Below are 23254 nucleotides of genomic sequence, written 5' to 3' on the forward strand. Positions count from 1 at the left end.
AAATGGCACCCATGCAGTTTCTGACTTAAAGGATTTTACAGTAAGCTAAAACAGTCCCTTAAAGTGACAAATAGTGTAACAAAACAGCTCTACCGAGAACATTTGCTGAGTATTGCAATATTCCTGAGACATCTTCCATCTCCTCACTGACAGAGTGATCTGCGTAGGGGCATCTGTTGGACACTCGTGGGTCTCTTTTTAATTCTCTGCAACTGAAACAAAATATGAATTTATAGTTTTTAAACATACCACACACATACATTAATGAACAAAGTCAAAGCCAGAAATTTACAGCAAAATACCCTGAACATCACCATGATTGACCTATCACAAGTGTGAGAGGTTAAAGGTTAATTGGGTATCTGGATTCTGCACGCTTGATCTTACATTATGTTTCCTATTGAGGCGACTTGTGCTGAAATACAGAAAGTGTTATGTGGTAAACCACTGTCGTGCCTTCGGCACGGTTGAGCTGTATATATTGTTGCCACTACTGTTCGTATATGAGACACTCCCTGACACCTTTAATTCGGCTGCACCTTTAACTGGAGGCTCCGCCCTCAGGGTATAAAGGCTGCAGCCCTCCCCCTCCGGCCTCAGTCAGGAGATCCTCATGCCCAGTATTGTTCTGTTTATTGTCTGTTCCACATCGTTCCTTTTTAGTGAATAAAAGCCTTCTGTTCCTGGCAACATCAGCCTTGTCTATTTATCAGACGCGCCACGTGTTAGCTCCTCCTATTATCAACTGCAAAGATGAGGCTAACTTCACAACTGATGGTGGCATTGTGGTAATGTCAATGGGCGAGTAATCCAGAAACCCAGGGCTAATGCTCTGAGGACATGGATTCAAATCTGAACACGATAGCTGGTGGAGTTTAAATTCAATTAATAAATTCTGGAATTGAAAGCTAGTTGTGATAATGGTGACAGTGAAATTGTCATTGATTGCTGTAAAAACCCATCTGATTCACTAATGTCCTTTAGGGAAGGAATAGATAGAAGTCTACAAGATTATGAGAAGCATGGACAGAGTGGATAGTCAGAAGCTTTTTCCCAGGGTGGAAGAGTCAATTACTAGGGGATATAGGTTTAAGGTATGAGGGGCAAGGTTTAAAGGAGATGTACGATGCAAGTTTTTTTTTTTACAGAGGGTGGTGGGTGCCTGGAACTCGCTGCCGGAGGTGGTAGTGGAAGCAGGTATGATAGTGACTTTTAAGGGGCATCTTGACAAATACATGAATGGGATTGGAATAGAGGGATGTAGTCCCCAGAAGGGTAGAGGGCTTTAGTTCAGAGGGGCAGCATGGTCGGTGCAGGCTTGGAGGGCTGAAGGGCATGTTCCAGTGCTGTAATTTTCTTTGTTCTTTGTTTGAAATCTGCCATCCTTAACTGGTCTGGCCTACTTGTGATTCCAGACCCACGGCAATGTGGTTGTCTTTTAGCTTCCTTCTGAAATGGCCTAGCAAGCACTCAGTTCAAGGGTAATCAGGCATGGGCGACAAATGCTGGCATTGCCAACCATGCCCACATCCCATTAAGGAATAAAATGCACCGAAGCAGTGGTCAGTGACTGGAGTATTGGCATCCTGAATACAGATCTACCCAAGGTTCACTTAAACATCAGAAAATATGTGCTAGGCAATGCAACTGCAGCTACCTAGGTAATATTCAATATAACCAAATGTCTCTCTCTATATAGGGTTGCCCTTGTATGGCACCACTAACCTACTCTTCAATGGAGATATAATGCTGCTTCAGTCAGCCAGTAGCCCTTTATGGTGCTCCCAGTAGATCATACATTGCATACCAGGGGTGAGATTTTCCGGCCGGGCTCACCCCAAGGCCGGAAATTCCCACCCGAGGTCAAAAGACCTTTGCATGGTCCATCCCCGCCCGCTACAATTCCCGTAGTGGGGGGGGATGGGAAAATTCCATCCCAGGAGTTCTACTAAAGTACTGAAATTTATTGTCTTGCAAAGTTAACTAGCTAAGCTGTTCCAGTACAGCTACAACACTACCATTTACCTGGCAATGTGGAAGGTTGCCCAGGTATGTCCCATTCACAAAAAGCAGGGCAAATCCAACGGGGTTTACAACTGTTCCCCACCAACGGGAACAGGCATCCTCACCCCACTGCTGGGGACAGAGGCCTTTGAAGCTCCCACCGGGAGGTCGGAGGCAAGGGGGGTTGCGGGGACGGCCAGCGATTGGGAAGGTCAGCGATCGGGAGGCCGGCAATGGGGGCCACTGCGCATGTGCCGATCTTCGCTCTGACAAATCAGTGTATGCGCAGTGGCCCGCTCAGCACTATGCTGCCGGCCTCTCGGGCAGGAGTAGGCCCCTACTTAACCGGCACTCTGCAATGCTCAGAGTGTCGGGGATTCAATCTGGTAAGTATGCCCAAAGAATAGGTGGGGCACACTCCCACTTTCCTGCCCGTTGGGCACTTAGTTTTGTTTTGGGAGAATCCTGACCAACATTCTTGTTCTTTTCACTGATCTGTAACTAAATAGCATACAATTTATGTTTCTCCAATGCATCATTCGCTAACTTGAGGAAATTTGCCCAGGCAAGGAGATGTGGGTCTGGGCATGTGCGGGAATTAAATCCGCTAAAAGTCAGGAACCTGACATCATTCCAGCCTTTTTTTTGGTTTCCATCCAGGCAGGAGCCCCTGTGCAGCTGTACAATAAGCTATCTACAAATACAAATGGCTTATTTTCTAACCAAGGATTCTGCACTAAGCTGGCAGCAGACCTTTTCCCCAAGCTGTGTGAAACTTGCCAGGATTAGCGATGTGGGTACACAGTCAGGGACGCTGCTTCAAATGAAACCAACAGGCTGAGAAATCTTTCGCCGATGAAGCTGAGCAGCAGCAGCCATGGCCAGATGAGAAAGTAAGTAATAGGAGCAGGAGTAGACGAAATGGCCCCTCAAGCAAGCTCTGCCATTTCGTCTGATCACAGCTGATTTCTATCACTACTTCACGTTCCCTACATCTATTGATTCCTGAGAGATCAAAACTTGGTCTGTTTCAGCCTTAAATATATTCAATGTTGATGCAGCCACGGACCTCTGAGGTACAGAGTTCCAAAGATTTACAGCCCTCTTAAAACATAGAAAATAGAAGCAGGAGGAGGCCATTCGGCCCTTCGAACCTGCTCCGCCATTCATTTTGATCATGGCTGATCATCAAATTCAATATCCTGATCCCCCCATATCCCTTGAGCCCCAAAAGCGATATCTTATTTCTTCTTGAAATCAGATGTTTTGGCCTCAACTACATTCTGTGTTAGTGAAGTGAAGAAATATCTCATCTCAGTCCTAAATGATCAATTCCTCACTCTAATTCAGTATTCCCCTGTTCCAGATTGCTCAGCCAGGTGAAACATCCCCTTGGTGTGCACTCTGTCAAGTCCCTTCAGAGACTCCTATGTTTTAATGAGATCACCTCGGACGCTTACAGTGTATCATCCCAATTTATTCAGCCTCTCATCATCGGTCAACCCTCTCATTTCACGAATCACTATAAGGAGGCGGTAGTGGTATTGTCACTGAACTGGGATGACTGTAGGGCATGGACGTGAGAAGGGGAAGGATGAGGGTGGGTGTGAGCATCGGCTGCTCCTATGGGATGGGAGGTGTCTGAGGAGGGAGAAATGCATGGTGGAGCTGTAAGGGTGTGTTGTTCTGAGGAGTGCTGTGCAGGAGAATGTTGGAAAGTGAACAATACCTGATATTGTTAGACTGCTCTCCTTTCCCATCCTCCCGAGGCCCTGATCATTTGGCATACTCTGCTGCTAACTTGCTTGGACGCTTCTGCTTGGTTGGAGAGTTTGTCCTCTCCCTTCTGTCCCTGAGAGAGCTTACTTCACTGCAACCCCTCAGGTACAGCAGCAGGATCTCCAGGTAAGAATGAAAAAGCCGCAGAGTGGCCTTCCCAGGTCTCCCCTCCAACCCTGTGGTTGTTGCAGCCTCATCAATCCATGTCCAGGTGATCCATTCCAGCCCAGGGTGGGGTGCCTTTATTAGAAACCTTTCATTTGACAGATCCAGCACATCATCCAACCTGCCCTCCCTAATTGGTCAATGGGTTCTCAACCAATGAATGATCCCATTGTTGAGACAGGGAATAAGGAGAAAGTTCTGGCCTTCAGTTCAAAATGACAGTTCTAAGTACATTGTGGAAATTAGCTGTTATTTTGACACAGGAGCACATAAAGTATCTGGAACAACAGACAGCGATCTATACACATCATTATAATGGAATGTATTTTGTCATAATATAAATGCTGTTAGTCCCCTTACATTCACATATTTACATGGTCACATTTCCAAACAACAATATCAGTCCCTCGGAGTCACAGCATTGAAATCAATCTATGCCAAAGGACAGCCTTTTTAAGTTTATTTAATAGTGTCACAAGTAGGCTTACATTAACACTGCAATGAAGTTACTGTGAAAATCCCCTAGTCGCCACACTCCGGCACCTGTTCGGTTACACTGAGGGAGAATTTAGCATGGCCAATGCACCTAACCAACACGTCTTTCAGACTGTGGGAGGAAACATCCGGAGGAAACCCACGCAGACACGGGGAGAATGTGTAGACTTCACACAGACAGTGACCCAAGCCGGGAATCGAATCCGGATCCCTGGGGCTGTGAGATAGCAGTGCTAACCACTGTACCACCGTGCTGGGTGAATTCGAGAGTACACTATTATATAACACTGGGAATTATAGGCCCTTATACATGTGTTATAGTGAATTCAATAAAGATGACGGGGGCGATTCTCCCGTCCTGCTGCACTGATTTTTCAGTGGGCCGGGAGATTTCAGCGGGGCCGGATTAGCACGATCTGTGCTGGTCTGGCCCTGAGTGCGTGTCCCAGTGCTGGATTTCCAGCGCCGTCAGCTCCGGGCTGGAAACAGGCGTGGAGCTGCATTACATATGCAGGACATCATTTTAATCTATTTTGAATGTAGTTAACGGGCCTGGGACTTATCTCTCCGAGCCCATTAGCCTCTCCCCCCGCCAGGAGTGTTTCACTCCAACGGGGTTTACAGTAGCTCCCCACTTGCGGGGAGCTGGCGGCTGAACCCTGCTAGAGTGAAGGAGCGGCAATCGGGCACCCCCAGAGGGTCAGGCACTGGGAGCAGTGCCCCCTGGGCATTGGCACCTAGGCAGCACCAGCCTGGGCCCCTTGCCACTGCCCAAGGGGAAAAGTGCCAATACCCAGGAGGTATCTTGGGCACTGCCCATCAGGCATGGGGCAGTGCCAAGGGGGCAAGGCCTAGTGGGGGTGATTGGTTGAGATGGGAGTCCCGCTGCCACCCTGCAGTTGGGATCGGTGGGGGAGGGAGGAAGGCCAGCGATCAGGGTGGTGAGGGGGTCGGTGCGGAGATCGGGGCAGGCTGGGAAGGGGGGTTAGCGACAGAGCAGGCCAGCAATTGGAAGGCAGGCAGACAGGGGCCACTGCGTATGTGCCAATCTTGGCATTGATAGATCGGCGCGTGCGCAGTGGCCTATTCAGGGCTATGCTGCCGGCATCTCCAGCGGGAATAGGCCCCGTAATTTTTTAACATGATTTTCGCTCGTGCACACTGCAGTGCACAGAGCGTGGGAGATTCCTCTCTGAGCTCCCGCTGAAAAAAACCAGCATGATTAACTCCAGTTTTCACGCAAATTCGACACTTAGAATTTTTTTGGAAGAATCCCAGCTGACATCTCAAACCAATTTGAAAAAGAGAGTGAATTAATGATCTGCGCTTTAATAATTTGAGTGATTTTACTGGACAGGAATTCCTTATTCCTGATGGCTAATGTTGCCTCTCTCTAGATTTCTCACACCAGCATGGTAAACAGAACAGGATGTATTATGTAATTCAATCATTCTGGTGGGGCACTCGATTTTATAGCTTGAAAAGGAACTTTTCATAATCAGACAGAGACCTGCATTGCCCTCATTTGTCAAAGTAATCCAACAATAATGAATTATTTTAGCAAAGTTTGATAACTAGAAATGCCAGTGTCTGAGCAGTGTTACAATATAAAGCAAAGCGCATAGGGGAAGTACAACTAATCCTGCATTGTGGAAACATTCTGCACTCTCTCCTTTCCTTCCCTATGTACGGTGTGCTTTGTCTGTGTAGCGCACAAGAAACAATACTTTTCACTGTATCCCAATACATGTGACAATAATAACTCAAATCAAATCTGAGTGAGCAGGCAATGACAATGGGATGGGTGAGAAACCTATTGCTCTCCCTCTCACTTTACCACAGTTAGCAATTTCAATCTACTCTTCCACATTTAAACTAGCAGCAGAAGCGGGGAAGCCACTGTGACTTTCCTGCCAACTGATAATAGTGAGAAGAGGGCCAAATGCGATCCCAAGGTGTATGTTTTTTGAAACTTTTTTGTGGGGAGCAGTAGTGACGCTCCAAACCCCAGCAGGAATGTTTAGACTCCATGCCTCAAGCTTCTTTATTCTGGATCATGAGAGACTCCTGAAACTCCATCTCCGTGACTTTCCCGAGTGCCAGGGACCATTGCTTCAAGGCCAACAGTCAGCCTCCTACTGGGTGGCATTTCATTCTGACCAATCGCCACTTGCCACAGATTTTAGCAGTCAACTGACCAACCGTACAGCTGAGGGCATGGTATGTTAAGATGGAGACTTAAATGAGGGGGATGAGTTGAATGCAGATACTGAGGGAGAAAAGGAGAGAGGATATCTCAGCAAGACACTGAGGATTTTGGGGGCCAGTTGATGATGAGATTTTATAGGACAAGTGAGATGCTCCAAAGTTGAGAAGTACCAATGGAGTAGGAGGAGAGAACAAGGTACAATAATAACCTAGTAAACAGTGGTCAACATGGATTCAGAAGAGGATAATGCTATATAGAAACATAGAAGACAGGAGCAGGAGTGACTTTCCTTCCCTATGTACGGTGTGCTTTGTCTGTCCACCTAATCCGCACATCTTTGGACTGTGGGAGGAAACCAGAGCACCCGGACGAAACCCACGCAGACATGGGGAGAACGTGCAAGCTCCGCACAGCCATCAATTAATATTATCTGCAAGTTTAACTAATCTTTTTCTGAATCTAAGTTGTTGGTAGAAATGAGAAACATGTGGTTCTAATACAAATCCCTGAGCACCCATATATCATTCTTCCATGCACTTTGACACAACTCCTTTAATAAGTGCACACACTGTTTTTTATCTTTCAACCAACTTCTTATCCATTTCCTAAACAGTATTGCAACTATGACTACACTTGTAAAAGTGCTTCTTTGGTGGTAAGGTGCTTCGAGACATCCGGTGGCCATGAAAAACACAACCCAAATTCAAGTCTTTTTTTTTTTATTTCTCAGATTCACCCTGAATGTCCACAGCATTAAGCTTAACTAGCGTGGAACTTTGCTCAATGCTTTTTTGGGAGTCGCAAGTCATGCAACAGAGAGTTTTCTGAGGTCTACAAAATATAAATCTTTAATAAGAGGTCACTTTCTCAGCATACCAGGTACGCCACTTAGGACTGAAATGAGGAGAAATGTCTTCACTCAGAGGGTGATGAACCTGTGGAATGTTTTACCACAGAAGGCACAGGAGGCTAAGCTATTGTGTATCATAGAATCATAGAATCCTACAGTGCAGAAGGAAGCCATTCAGCCCATCGGGTCTGCATCAACCACAATCCCACCCAGGCCCTATTCCCATAATCCATGCATTTACACCTAGCTAGTCCCCTTGGTACTAAGAGGCAATTTAGCATGGCCAATCCACCTAACCCGCACATCTTTGGACTGTGGGAGGAAACCAGAGCACCCGGACGAAACCCACGCAGACATGGGGAGAACGTGCAAGCTCCGCACAAACAGTGACCCAAGCCAGGAATTGAACCCGGGTCCCTGGCGCTGTGAGGCAGCAGTGCTAACCACTGTGCCACCATGCAGCCCTAGGAAATAGCAGAGGACGGATATATTTAAGGAGGAAATAGATTTCTAGACTTTAAAGGCGTCAAGGAGTGTGGAGAGAGCATGGGAGTGTGCAGTTGAAATAGATGATCAACCATGATCATATTGAATGACGGAGCAGGCTTGAAGGGCCGAATGGCCTACTCCTGCTCCTGTCTTCTATGTTTCTATATAGCATTATCCTCTTCTGAATCCATGTTGACCACTGTTTACTAGGTTATTATTGTACAGATAATCCTCGGGGACTAATGGGTTTGTAAGTTATCTGCTTTATCCCCTTTCTGAGTAACTTGTTTTCAGTCTTCTGGTACCTTCCCCTATATTTAACGATTCTCATCATTACTATTCCCTTTAAAATCCAGTTGCTGTGTACAACCTTTCAACCTTTTTGTTTTAAGTATGCAGTCCCTATTTATCCCAGAACAAGTCCTCTGGGTACTTGTCAGGTTGCTGTGCGGCCATGCAGCATAACAGGAACATTGCTCACAATCACTGTCAACGCTTCACAATTCTTCTCCCTTGTTTAAATCAGCATTATACATTCAAGACCAATTTGTTTACCTTATTCGTCGCTCATTTTGAGCCCCCCTTTGCTTTTCTGGGACTTGTTTCTTACTTATATTGAAGTCATCAATCCTGATTAGTTTATCACACTTAAGGAGACATGTTGCTCATACATCATGTTCATATTTGGAGGAAGTAATCATTTAGACCACTATTTTTAAATAATTCTGCAAGTTCCTATATTCATTCCAATTGAAATCCTGCACCTTCCTACCCACAGGAATTATAAAGTTCTTCTTCCTCCTTGTTTGGCTTCTGCTGTTTTCTTCATCTACCTAAGACAACACTTAATTAGTCTATGGCTTAAATTTGCAAAGGGGCAGTCAGGCCTGATGAATTTGATTGAATTTTTAAAGAGCTCCCCGAAGTAGCTGGCAGGAGAATGTCTATGGATGTTATTTATAAGGACTCCCAGAAAGCAGTTGGTAAAGTTCCTCATAAGAGGCTGGTGACACTCTGCAGGTCACATGTCTGAAATGTTGGGCAGAATATCCTGCTCTGTCTGGTGGCGAACGTGGAGGTGGGAAGAGTATTTAATTAGATGGGATGGTGGCATTCCTGAACCCCCTCTACACCCCACCTTCCCACCTCCGCCAGGATTAACCTGGGCAGGAAGGCCCAAACCACTTAAAGGCCTCACCCCACCACCATTGATTTAAACCCAGCTGTAGGCAGGCCTGTTGCCATGCAGCATGCATGGCAGCTAAAACCACGCGGGCAGTTTGTCATTTCCTGGTAGGCATGAGAGGGGGATCTTGATCAAAGGCACTCAGTGCCTGATTGAGGGACTGGGCTTTGAAAAGTGGGTGTGTCTGCTGAGAGCCCACTCCACTGTCCTTGTTGCTGACCCCCTATATTTCTCTCCCTATGGACCCCCCCACTCAAAAAACCACCTCCTCCCCCCTAACCATTTACCTGTGACCTGGGTCGGCCCACAATCCTGGGACTATAATGCATGTCCTTCCAGCCGCAACCTCGGCCTTCCTTGTGACGAAGATGAACAAGACTCTAATTGACAGGACTTGGACAGTGGTATCTCCCACTGGCCTCTGCTGGGACCTCCGCCATATTTATTACCGACTTGAATTATGGGACAGAAAGCTATCTATCCAAATTTACCGACGACACAGAGATAGACAACATTGTGAGTAGTGCAGATGGAAGAACGAAATGACACGCTATCGATTGAATTATAGAATGGTTACAGTATACAGACTGTATTCGGCCCGTCATGTTGATGCCGCCTCTCTGAAAGAGGAACTAAACTAGTCCTACTCTCTACCTTTACTGCATAGCCCTGCAATATTTTTCTCTTCAGGTTTTCTCTTCCCTTTTGAAAACCATGATTGACTCTGCATCCACTGCATTCTCAGGCAATGTATTCTAGATCCTGTTCACCCACCGAGTAAAAAAGATTCTCCTCACCTCACCTCGGTCCTTTTGTTATTCTCAGCCCTTTTACCAATGTGAATAGTTTATCCCTATCTACTCTTGTCTGAACGGCTCATGATTCCAAATGCCTCTTCACCAGAGCCTCGTAGCTCCTCTACCAATTAGGGAGCATGACAGAACGATCTGCCCATTCTGTCAAAGGAAGTATTTCTAATTAAACGGACAGTGGCATGGATAAGAGAAGCTGAGCAGCGCTTGGAATGTTCAGGCTCCAGCAAGCACAGAAATAGACAGGTTGCTCCCCAGATTTCTCACTCCTGACCACAGGTTCTGCTGTGGGATCTGATGGGCAGCAGTGAGGTGAAATCTCCCAAGGGCAGTAAGGCTCTTCAATCAAGCAGGTGTGAATGAGAGACCAAGGACGTCAACAGCAGGAGATAATACAGCAAGGATTCAAGGCCTTAGGAGGGCATGACAGATAAGAAGCAGAATACCATAAAGCCCCAGACTCTGACTTGTCCGGCATTCAGCTGCAGAGAAATCATCCGGTCAATGCACTATACAACTGAACTTATTCCCCTCTCTCTATAAGACCATAAGACGGAGGAGCAGGATTAGGCCACTCGGCCCATCGAGTCTGCTCCACCATTCAATCATGGCTGATATTTTTCTCATCCCCATTCTCCTGCCTTTTCCCCATAACCCCTGATCCCCTTATTAATCAAGAATCTATCTATTTCTGTCTTAAAGACACTCAATGACCTGGCCTTCACGGCCTTCTGCGGTAAAGAGTTCCACAGATTCACCACTGGCTGAAGAAATTCCTCCTCATCTCCATTTTAAAGGATCGTCCCTTTAGCCTGAGGTTGTGCCCTCTGGTTCTAGTTTTTCCTACTAGTGGAAACATCCTCTCCACATCCACTCTATCCAGGCCTCGCAGTATCCTGTAAGTTTGAATAAGATCTCCTCTCATCCTTCTAAACTCCAACGAGTACAAACCCAGAGTCCTCAACCACTCCTCATACGACAAGCCCTTCATTCCAGGGATCATTCTTGTGAACCTCCTCTGGACCCTTTTCAAGGCCAGCGCATCCTTCCTTAGATACGGGGCCCAAAACTGCTCACAATACTCCGAATGGGGTCTGACCAGAGCCTTATACAGCCTCAGAAGTACATCCCTGCTCTTGTATTCTAGCCCTCTCGACATGAATGCTAACATTGCATTTGCCTTCCTAACTGCCAACTGAACCTGCATGCTAACCTTAAGAGAATCTTGAACAATGACTCACAAGTTCCTTTGTATTTCTGATTTCCTAAGCATTTTCCCATTTCGAAAATAGTCTATGTCTCCATTACTCCTTCCAAAATGCATATCACACTTTTCCACATTGTATTCCATCTACCACTTCTTTGCCACTCTCCTAACCTGTCCAAGTCCTTCTGCAGCCCCCCTGCTTCCTCAATACTACCTGTCCGTCTACATATCTTTGTATCATTTGCAAACTTAGCAACAGTGCCTTCAGTTCCTTCCTCCAAATCGTTAATGTATATTGTGAAAAGTTGTGGGCCCAGCATTGACCCCTGAAGCACACCACTAGTCACTGGCTGCCATCCTGAAAAAGACCCCTTTATCCTCACTCTCTGTTTTCTCCCAGTCAGCCAATCCTCTATCCATGCCAGGATCTTACCCTTAACACCATCTCTCCAGGCATCTCACATACCCATCTGCGCAGCAAACTTTACACACTCATCCTCTGCATATTGCCCTGTTGCACCCATGCCTCAAAGTCACCATCCACAAATGGTGTCCTTCCCTCCACTCCAGACAAGCCATTTTAGACTGTGACACCTCTCTGCTTTCTCTCCATGTAGGCGAAAAGCAGAAGCCCTGGGCCAAGGGATGAAGGGACTGTCAGCCCTTCAGATGACTAACACTTTGTTAGGCATTGCCATTTGAGCTCACCTGTTCTGCTGGAAAAGTTGGCCGGCACAATGGTTAGCACTGCTGCCTCACAGCGCCAGGGACCCTGGTTCAATTCTGGCCTCGGGTGACTGTCTGTGTGGAGTTTGCACATTCCCCCCGTGTCTGCGTGGGTTTCCTCTGCATGCTCTGATTTCCTCCCACACTCCAAAGACGTGCGGGTTAGGTTGATTGGCCATGCTGAATTGCCCCTTAGTGTCGGGGACTAACAGGGTGACTACGTGGGGTTACAGGGATGGGGCTGGATGGGATTATTGTCGATGCAGGTGCAATGGGCCAAATGGCCTCCTTCTGCACTGTAGTGATTGTATGATTCTATGAGGTCTTGTTCCAGGAGGCTGCAGGTGTCAGGAGTGATCTGCTGTGATGTCCTGAGCCTCCTGAGGCACTAGTGCTCAGATAGGCCTGTAGACCCTGTGTTGCATGCATCTAGATCCATCTTATCTTACCTGTGTAAGGACTTGGACCATAAGATATTAGGAGCAGAATTAGGCCATTCGGCCCATTGAGTCTGCTCCACCATTCAATCATGGCTGATATATGATTCTCATCCTCATTCTCCTACCTTCTCCCCGTAACCATTGATCCCCTTATTGATCAAGAATCTATCTATCTCTGTCTTAAAGACACTTAATGACCTGGCCTCCACAGTCCTCTGTGGCAATGAGTTCCACAGATTCTTCACCCTCTGGCTGAAGAAATTTCTCCTCATCTCAGTTTTAAAGGAACATCCCTTCACTCTGAGGTTGTGTCCTCAAGTTCTTGTCTCTCCCACTCGTGGAAATATCCTCTCCATGTCCACTCTATTCAGGCCTCTTAGTATTCTGTAAATTTCAATTAGATCCCCCCTCATCCTTCTAAACTCTATTGAGTACAGGCCCAGACTCCTCAAATGACAAACCCTTCATTCCTGGGATCATTCTTGTGAACCTCCTCTGGACCCCCTCCAAGGCCAGTACATCCTTCCTTAAGTATGGGGCCCAAAACTGCTCACAATATTCTAAATGGGGTCTGACCAGAGCCTTATACAGCCTCAGCAGCACGTCCCTGCTCTTGTATTCTCGCCCTCTCGAAATAAATGCTAACATTGAATTTGCCTTCCTAACTGCCAACTGAACCTGCATGTTAATCTTAAGAGAGTCCTGAAGCAGGACTCCCAAGTCCCTTTGCACTTCTGATTTATGAATTCTGTCCCCATTTAGAAAATAATCTGCGCCTCTATTCTTCCTACCAAAGTGCATAACCTCACACATTCCCACATTGTATTCCATCTGCCGTTTCTTTGCCCACTCTTCTAGCCTGTCCAAGTCATTCTGCAGCCTCCCCACTTCCTCAACACTACCTGTCCCTCTACATATCTTTGTAGGACCCACAAATTTAGCAACTATGCCCTCAGTTCCATCTTCCAGATCATTCATGTATATAGTGAAAAGTTGTGGTCCAACACTGACCCCTGTGGAACACCACTTGTCACCAGTTGTCATCCTGAAAAAGGACGCCCTTATCCCCACTCTCTGCCTTCTGTCTGTCAGCCAATCTTCTATCCATGCCAATATCTTGCCTAACACCATTAGCTCTTAGCTTATTAGCAGCCTCCTGTAAAACATCTTCTCAAAGGAAATCCAAATAAATCACGCCCACTGGATCTCCTTTGTCTAATTTCTTCATTACCTCCTCAAAGAATTCGAACAGATTTGTCAGACATGACCTCCCTTTGACGAAGTCCTATTTTACCATGCATTTCCAAGTACTCCGCAATTTCATCCTTAATAATGAACTCCAAGATCTTACCCACCCAACCGAGGTCAGGCTAACTGGCCTATAGCTTCCCATCTTCTGCCTCCCTCCCTTCTTAAACAGGGGTGTTACATTAGCCTTTTTCCAGACTTCTGGGATCTTCCCTGACTCCAGTGACTCTTGAAAGATCACCAGCAATGCCTCCACAATTTCCTCGGCTATCTCCTTCAGAACCCTGGCGTGTAGTCCATCCAGTCCAGATGATTTATCCACCTTCAGGCCTTTCAGCTTCTCTAGCACCTTCTCTTTAGTGATGGCCACTACATTTACCGCTGCCCCCTGACTCTCTTGAAGTTCTGTGGCTGGGGAGGAGGTATCTGATGCTGTTGGTGGTATGGCTGCCGCTGTCAGTGTTGTTCGACGTAGACTCTGCTCTTGACTCTCAGCAAAGGTGAAGGTAAAGTGCCATATGCTGCTCCCATGTCATGAAAGCTGCAAGCGGGGAAGTGCAGCTGATGCTAAGTGAAGTGTTAGATCAGAGAAGTGGCTTCCAAGAAGTTGGCAATCACCTGCTAAGCAACAAGAGCACTCTCGGAGAGAAGAAATGCTTTGAACAGCAGCCTCTTAAAGGTCATTGCTGCAGCTCCTCAGTGTAACAAATCAAAGCTTTTAGTTTGTCAGTTTCACTGAAGAAGCCTTTTCCCTGCGAAGCACTTACCCGGGTGACCTAGGTGAGTTGTTGACAGGTCAGAAAACAGGCTGAGAAATCCAGGGTTCAAGGCTAAAGCAATTCATAAGTGGCTTCTTAACGACTTCTTAATCAGTTACCCCAGATCCCAGGAGCATTCACCTTCAATACCTTCTCGGGGTAAAAAAACTAGTGGGCACAATCATGTTGAGATCCCAAACCAATGTCAATTTCCCACCCCGCTCACCCCTGCACCTGCCTCCAGCAGCTTGGGAAATTTCTGTCTGTTAACTCTTTGCCTCTCTCCGCAGATGCTGACAGACTTGCTGGGTGGGATTTTCCAGCGATGTTCTCCCCAAAACGCACAATGGGAAAATTCACCCCAGAGTATATCGAGTATTTTCTTTTTAATTTCCTACTTTCATAATCAGCAGTATCTGTACTTTTTGCTGAAAGATATATTGGCTTTAGAGGGAGTACAGCATAGATTTACCAGAATTATACCTGGACTCCAAAGATTAGGTTACAAGGAGAGATTGCACAAACTAGGATTATATTCCCTGGAATTATTAGGGTTAAGGGATGTTTTTTTTTAATTATTTCTGTGGATGTGGGAGTCCCTGTCAAGGCAATTTGTTACTCATTCCTAATTGCCCTCAAGAAGGTGGCAGTCAGCTGGCTTCTTGAACTGCTACAGTACAGCTGGGACAAGTTCACCCCAGAGGTGTATAAGATTTTGATGGGTATAGATAGAGTGAATGCAAGCAGGCTTTTTCCGCTGAGGCTAGGGGAGAAAAAAACCAGAGGGCATGGGTTAAGGGTGAAAGGAGAAAAGTTTAAAGGGAATATTAGGGGGGGCTTCTTCACGCAGAGAGTGGTGGGAGTGTGGAATGAGCTGCCGGATAAAGTGGTAAATGCGGGGTCACTTTTAACATTTAAGAAAAACTTGGACGGGTTCATGGATGAGAGGGGTGTGGAGGGATATGGTCCAAGTGCAGGTCAGTGGGACTAGGCATAAAATGGTTCGGCACAGACAAGAAGGGTCAAAAGGCCTGTTTCTGAGCTGTAATTTTCTATGGTTCTAACTGTTAGGAAAGGAGTTCCAGGAAACGTTTTTATTCGTTCATGGGATGTGGGCGTTGCTGGCTGGGCCAGCATTTGTTGAGCATCCCTAATTGCCCTTGAGGGGCATTTAAGAGTCAACCACATTGCTTTGGATCCGGTGTCACATGCAGGCCCGACTAGGTAAGGACAGCAGATTTCCTTCCATAAAGCACGTTAGTGAACCAGATGTGTTTTAACGACAATGGTTTCATGGTCATCATGAGACTTTTTAAATTCCAGATTTTTATTGAATTCAAATTTCACCATTTGGGATTTGGTGGGATTTGAACCTGCGAGGGCAGAGCATTACGTTGGGTCTCTGGCTTACTAGTCCAGTGGCAATACCACTATGTCACCAATTTTGATCCAATGCCAATGAAAAAAATGATGATAAAGTTCCAAGTCAGGATGGTGTTTGGCTTGGGGGGAACTCACAATTGGTGGTGTTTGTTATGCTACTGGCTTTGTCCTTCTAGGTGATAGAGGTTGCGGGTTTAGAAGGCCGCTATCTGAAGGAGCCTCCGTGAGCTGTTGCAGTTGTATATTGTACACACCGCTGCCTTTGGGGCATCAGACTTTCTGGGAGTGAAATTATAAAAGACTTCTACACACAGAGGGTGGTAGAAAGTTAAAACGCAAATGACAATTAATGCCACATCAATGCTGATTTTAAATCTATGATTGGTAGATTTTTGTTAACTAACATATTAAGGGATATGGGACAAAGGCAGATATATAGAGGGTCTGGCTGCTATGATATCACTGAATGGCAAAATAAGCTTGAGAGGCGAAACACTCTCCCATGCTTCCTGCTCTGAGGTGCACTTTCATCCTGCACAGGATTTATCCTGTTTCACCTGTCCTCTGCTAAACCATTACTAAATAAATCCCACCAGTTAATTTGCTTAAACTGATATCTCACTTTTTTGAAGTCAGTCCTTTTAAACTTATACTCCTGCCTTTGATCTTCTGTATTTCAGAATTCCATAGCATAGTGTGAATGTTACACGCCTCAGCAGACTGTACTACAATCAATTTTGAGCACTCCAGCCTTTAGGTCGCTGTCGTCCATGGGAATGGTTCATTCTGTAACAGATTTCTCCTCCAGTGAGGAGGAGCGGAGAGAAAGTAGCTGGCCAGGGACGTGCTGTGGTCCGGCAAGGTGTGCAACCTGCTGCTGTTCAAGGGCTGTGGAGGAGAGGAAGCAACATCAGGAAGACAGAGGCACGACCCTGCCAGGGTGAGGATGACCAACCTCCATATGTCCGAACGACAGTGCCTTAGATGATTATGGAAGGGGAATTTTCCCATCCTGCCTGCCATGGGATTGGTAGCGGGCAAGGCACACGGACCATGCAAAGGTCTGTCGGCCTAGGGTGGGATTTTCCGGTTTTGGGGCGAGTGCAGTCGAAAAATCCCACCCTATATCTCAGGGGGATGTGTCTCCATCAGATCTTCCTCTGCCAAGGTTTCTCCTCTCTAGGAATCCAGGTTGTGCAAGGCACAGCAGAGCACAACCATGAGTGAGACTCTAATAAAAGCAAATTGCAGAGCTTCTTCTCGTCAGTCTAAACAGCTAAAGTGCATTATGGTCTGCTCAGTTGTAGCCCTGGTGGAATCCTGACTATCATTATGCCTCCTCTCAAGCCCTGTATAAGAATTTCTCATTGAGGCCATTAGCAACTTCTCCTGGAAGCTCGACATCCAAATGTTCCTGGGAGAGCCGAAATATAAAAGCATTGTGACTGCTACCTGGATCCTAATGCATATATCTGCATTATCCTATGTCTATGATAACAATCTGGATATAGATGAAGTGATATCATTCTCTATTGAAAAAGGTTGCATACCTTGCTGGATCACATGATGCACCTGTCCCTGATCAGATGGTGCTTTTATCGCAACATGTGAGCAATCGGTGACCCTCTGCACCTTCGGAAATCCAGCCGTGGCAGCAAGGCTCTGCCTCTGTGTGCCTGACTGGCGTTGTCAGTGGTAAATGCGATGTACTCATGAGCACATCTGAACATGGCATGATGGGCCGCAGGCTGCGAGATTCCACTACGGTCTCCACATGATGCCAAAGGCAAAGATCCTCAAGGCCAGTCACCTTTAACAGCAGAGGCATCAGCTGCCACCAACCCACTTCCCTGGGTCATGCCTTTTTCTGTCTCTGCCTTCCCTTCACAGCCCTTGAACACCATCAGGTTGCATACCTTGCTGGATCACATGATGCACCTGTCCCTGGTCAGCTGTCCTCTTCCTTCACCTCCTCTCCTCCTCACTGGAAGAGGAATCTCCTACGGAATGAACAATTCCCATCGGCAATAGTGATCTAAAGGCCCAATACTGGAGTGCTCAAACTTGATTGTAGCAATTTCTGTATGCCCCCTTTCTCTGGGAAAACATCCCAATGCAGACTTCGCACTAGATAAATTATAATGACATTACGATGAAACTCTCCACATTTCGCTAAATACAGCCACCGTCCCACATGTGGCCAAAATATTACCACTGTTCACGCCGGCGGGATTTTCCCATCCTGCCCCAGTGAATGGAGATTTGGCTGGCTGCGAAATTCTCCAACCTCGTTGCAGCGGGAGCGTGGCAAGAACTGCAGGTAACATCGCACCCAATCTGCCTTTGCAATAGATCCTGATGCCTAGCATGACTCTCTCTGAACGTCTTTCATATGGATGCACCCACCAAAACATACTGTGGGCAATGTAAAATTCACGTCTATTGCTTCATTAACAAGCTTAATAGGTCATTAATTATTTTTAAAATGGCAAGCTGATTGTGGTGCATGTCCAACTTCTGTACTATTGGAGGCTGGCACGATGATGTTAGGTTAGTGAGCCGATGTCATAACACCAGATTTCATGGCAGCTGTCCCAATTTCTAAGTGCAAATTTCACTCCAATGTCTAACTGATCATTGTGTGGTTGCTATTCCCCAGGTGCGGTATCTGATGGCAGTCGGCTATGTAATGCACAGTGTGAATGGTAACAGTGCCATTTCAAAAAGGAGCTTCATAAATTCTTAACTCAATTTGTAGCAGAGTGACATGGAGGGGAATTTGGCATCAGGTGTCACAGCCACCAGCTGGAGAAGCAATGAGATAGCCATGTTAACGTCTGCCAAATAACAAACCTAGCGGGCAATTAACAGGCTGTGGGTGAGCATTCCAGGCGGTCAGACCCGAGGGTGTAAGGTCCTGCACGCCGTTAGCTGATCAGAGGCCGGCAACTCTTCCTCAGCAGCACCACCGGCTGCTGCGGGAAATACACCCACCAGAGGCCCAAAATCGTAGAGCGACCCAGGCCAGAGGTAGTGGTGAGAAGAGTTTTGCAGGAGAAGGGGCTGTAACGGGGTCAGCAGCAAGAGCAGGGGGTAGCTCTCAGCAGATGCCCCCGCCTCTTCCTGATGCTGGGTCCCTCAATCAGGGGTTGAGTGCCTTTGAAAGAGGGCCACCCCACCCAGGAAACCAAAGGAACATGCAGAGGCTTGCTTGTTGTGTTCCTTGTGTGGAGGCAAGCCCGCCCCTGCTGCAGGTTTAATACCAGTAGGGGTAGGATGAGGCCCTTAAGTGGCCCTTAAATGTCCACTTAAGGACCTCAATTGTTGGCAGCGCAGGAAGGCCATCCAGGGGCCTTTCCACCACGGAGTCAATCAACAGCCCCACCCATCTGATTAAATGCCCTTTCCGTCACCAAACTCGCCACAAGGGAAGCAAGTACCATCCAATTATTTTGGCACCTAGGAAGGAATAAGATCTAATGAGTAGAGAATAACAAACGTTAAGGATTCAATGGTGGCACGATGGCACAGTATTTAGCACTGCTGCCTCACAGCTCCTGGGACCTCAGTTCAATTCCAGCCTTGGGTGACTGTGCGGAGTTTGCACATTCTACCCGTGCCCGCTTGGATTTCCTCAGGGTGCTCCGGTCTCCCTTAGTGTCTAAAAATGTGTAGGTTAGATGGATTAAGCATGGTAAATGTGTGAGGCTACAGGGTTAGGGCCTGGGTAAGATACTCTGTCAGAGAGTCAGTGCAGACTCAATGGGCCGAATGGCCTCTTCTGTACTATAGGGATTCTATGATTCAGAAACAAGGATGAATTGTATGGTTTTCTATCATTTCTATGAGATTTTTACTCATTTTATCCCATTCCTAAGGCTCCCACAATCCTTTGGCAATATTGTAATGCAATTGGCTGCAATAGGAACTTTACAAACTTAACAAAAAGATCCAACTCACGAACAGATCTAAAATGCCGGTTGCCACTATTGGCAGAATCAGCCACACCCACATTAGCTTTACATCCACTGGCCTTATTGCTGGTCCTTGAAATGAACCTGCTGCTGGTCGGATAAGCTTTATTTGTTTTTAGTAGACACAAGATAGGGCACATCATCAAAGCAAAATGTAAGGACCTCACAATGCCCAATTCATCCAACTGGGGGAGGAGACCAGTGGTGGGAAAAGCATGGAGGCAAAAATACAACAAAAAAGAGGGAAAAGAAAATCCCATATTCAATGGATTCAACGTAAACAACATTCATTGTCATTTGGAAGTCTTCTAAAATTTCAGTATTTGCTATTGAAATTAAACACCAGAAGTGGCAATAATATGTACGGTACCAGACATTTGAGCTTTTAAGTTAGTTGCGTGGAAATCATCTTGACAAAGCCAACTTTGGAACATTCAACAGCAGTATGTCTAAATTAAGTTAGCATATTTGCATAAAATACCTCTGAATATAAATTATGATCCTTCATTAAGTGTCATGTACAACCATAGTGCTGTTCACAGTACTACTTGCAAGATGTGTATTTTTGCCAAGATGCACAGAAAGCATTATTGCAGAATCTACTTGCAAAGATCACTGGTGCTACCAAGCTAATCACACTCACCCAATCACTTGTTGCTCAAAGTATTGTAACGTCCTCTGCAGTGCCCACTGTAACGTCTGTGGCTGCAGTAACAAGATGGCATAAAAGGTCATCAGCATCAAATATCTACAGCATAAACTACTTAACCAATACAAACAGATTTTAGATACTTCATTGTTTTGAAAAAGAATGGGCAATTAAAAAACAGCTTTGATGAAGGGTCATATTGACTCAAAACGTTCCCTCTATTCTCTCTCCACAGATGCTGTCAGACCTGCTGAGATTTTCCAGTTTTTGAATTAAAAAACAATATAGTGCTATTTTCTGTGATGAAATGCATTGACAGAGGGAGCAGAAAAGTTCAACAACAATCACTCTGTCGTATTAGCTCTCTGCACAGTTCTATGTGATTATTGTCTTCATGTATGTGGAAAGACCACTCACCAGGGCAAATTCCCCCCTCCTGTCTAATGCCACTAGATGGAGATTCTTTTGGCCAAGGATTTGCCTGAGTGGGGCCTTTCACTGCACAAGTTTCACTGTTCACCTCACCCCTCAGCTCCGAACTCTTTTACACTGTAAATTGCTGGAAGTGCAGGTTGATGGCAACACGGTGAGGGGGATGGTGCACCAGGAATTTGGTGAACAATGGGACAGTCTATCTTTTAACCAATCAGAATTAAGGACAGAGAAAGAAACAGGAATGCTGGAGAAGGAAGTACAGTAAATTTGAGACAAAATTAGATGGGGGTGTTGGGGGGAGGGTGGGGAGGAGAAGAGTAAGATTGGACAAAGAGAGAAAGAGAAAAAAATGACAAGGATTTTCTTTTTAATTGACTTCTAAAAATACCTATTTTAAAAATATTGTGTTGAGTACAAGCTGCTGGCACTTTATAGGTTTGACTTCTGCTTCATGGAAGAGAGTTGGATTGTCAAACATTCCTCTATTTTCCCCAACCATCTTTTGTTGGCCAGACTCCTCACACAAGTCTTCTTTGACAGCCATGGCTCAGTTGGTGGCACTCTTACCTTGGGCTCAGAAGATTGTGGATTCACAAACCACTCCAGGACTCAAGGACAAAAATTAAACCAGTGCTGTACTGAGGCAATTGCTGTCCTTCAGATGAGACATCAGGCCTGTTTGCCTTTGAGCTGGATGCAAAAGATCCTATGACGCATTTCAAGAAGAGCAGGGGGAATTATTCCTGGTCAACACGTATCCCTCAATCAACATTGCAAAACCAGGTTATCTGGTCAATATCACACTGCTATTTATGGGAGCTTGCAGTGTTTCTCATTTTTCCTATCTCAGATGCATCTGTCACTGGCACCATATGGAGGATGAACATCCAGGCTGCCTTGTGGAGATGAAGTCCTATCTTTACACTGAGGAGACCTTCCATTGTTTTGTGCAGCACTACAATTGTACTAAAATGGGATAGATTGAGAATCGATATAATAGCTCAAAACTGGACATCCATGAAGCACCATGAGCCAATAGCAGCATCAGAATTGTGGACAACCTCATGACCCAGCATTTCCCCCACTCTATCATTACCATCAAGACAGAGGTTCAATCCATGTTCAATGAGGCGTGCAAGAGAGCATGCCAAGAGCAGCACCCAACATACCTAAATTCGAGATGCTAACTTAAAATCGAGAAGCTACAACAATGAGTTTCACGCACACTAAAGAGTAACAGCTGTATGAGATAAACAGCTGTGATCCCAGAAACAACAAATCAGATCAAAGGTCTGCAGTCCTGCCAGATCCAGTGCAACAATTAAACAGCTAGCCGGAGGAGAAAGCTCCACAAACATCCCCATCCACAATGATGGGGGAACTCAACACATCAATGCAAAACCATCTTGAGCTAGAAGTGCCAAATTCACCTCAGCCTTCTGCTGAAGTCCTTAGTATCACAGATGCCAGTCTTCAGCCAATTCAATCTACTCCAAATGATATCAAGAAAAAGTTCAAAGCATTAAATAGAACAAAGACTGCCCCTGACAACATCCTGACAATAGTACTGAAGACCTGTGCTCCAGAACTCACCTTGCCCATGACCAAGCCATTCCAGTGCAGTTACAACACTGGTATCTACTAGGCTGTATGGAAAATTACCAGATATATCCTCTCCACAAAAAGCAAGACAAATCTAACCTGGCCAATTATTGCCCCATCAACCTATTCTTGATCATCAGCAAAGAGATGGAATCTGTCACCACAATTCCAACAACTTGAACTTACAGAGAAATAACTGCTCTCCAATGCTCAGTTTGGGTTCTAGCAGAGTCCTGACCTCATTACAAACTTGGTCCAAAACTGGACAAAAGAGATCAGGTGAGAGTGACTACCCTCGACATCAAGGCAACATTTGAACAAGTGTGGCATGAAGAAGTCAGAGGAAAATTGAGGACAGTGGGGATCAGAGGGAAAATTCCCCACCGGTTGGAGTGATGCCGAGCACAAATTAGGATCATGTGGCTATTGAAGGCCAATCCTGGGACATCGCTGCAGGAGATGGCATTACCATCACCTATGGTTAGTGTCTTATGCCTAACCATCTTCAGCCACTTCATCAGCGACCTTCCTTCCAGCATAAGGTCAGAAGAAGTGAGGAAGTTCACTGATGTTTGAACAGTGTTCAGTATCATTCACAACTAGCACAGTGGTTAGCACTGCTGCCTCACAGCGCCAGGGGCCTGGATTTGATTCCTGGCTTGGGTCACTGTCTGTGCAGAGTCTGCACGTTCTCCCTGTATCTGTGTGGGTTCCCTCCGGGTGCTCCGGTTTCCTTCCATAGTCCGAAAGACATGCTGGTTAGGTGCATTGCCCATACTAAATTCTCCCTCAGTGTACCCGAACAGGCATCAAGTGTGGCAACTAGAGGCTTTTCATGGAAAC

General features: G+C 46.0%; 1 protein-coding gene across 1 annotated transcript in view; it reads right to left on the bottom strand.

Moving 5' to 3' along the window:
* gucy1a2 (guanylate cyclase 1, soluble, alpha 2) overlaps window positions 1-23254 on the bottom strand; it is a 197293-nt gene that overhangs the window by 144736 nt on the left and 29303 nt on the right. The window contains exons 2-3 of the mRNA XM_078222830.1: window positions 20369-20430; window positions 94-212 (exon numbers count right to left, since the gene is read on the bottom strand). Coding sequence (XP_078078956.1) covers window positions 94-212; window positions 20369-20430 — 181 coding nt within the window. The remainder of the gene's footprint in view (window positions 1-93; window positions 213-20368; window positions 20431-23254) is intronic.

This window comes from Mustelus asterias, chromosome 10 (genome assembly GCF_964213995.1).
Source record: "Mustelus asterias chromosome 10, sMusAst1.hap1.1, whole genome shotgun sequence".
Classification (NCBI taxonomy): Eukaryota; Metazoa; Chordata; class Chondrichthyes; order Carcharhiniformes; family Triakidae; genus Mustelus; species Mustelus asterias.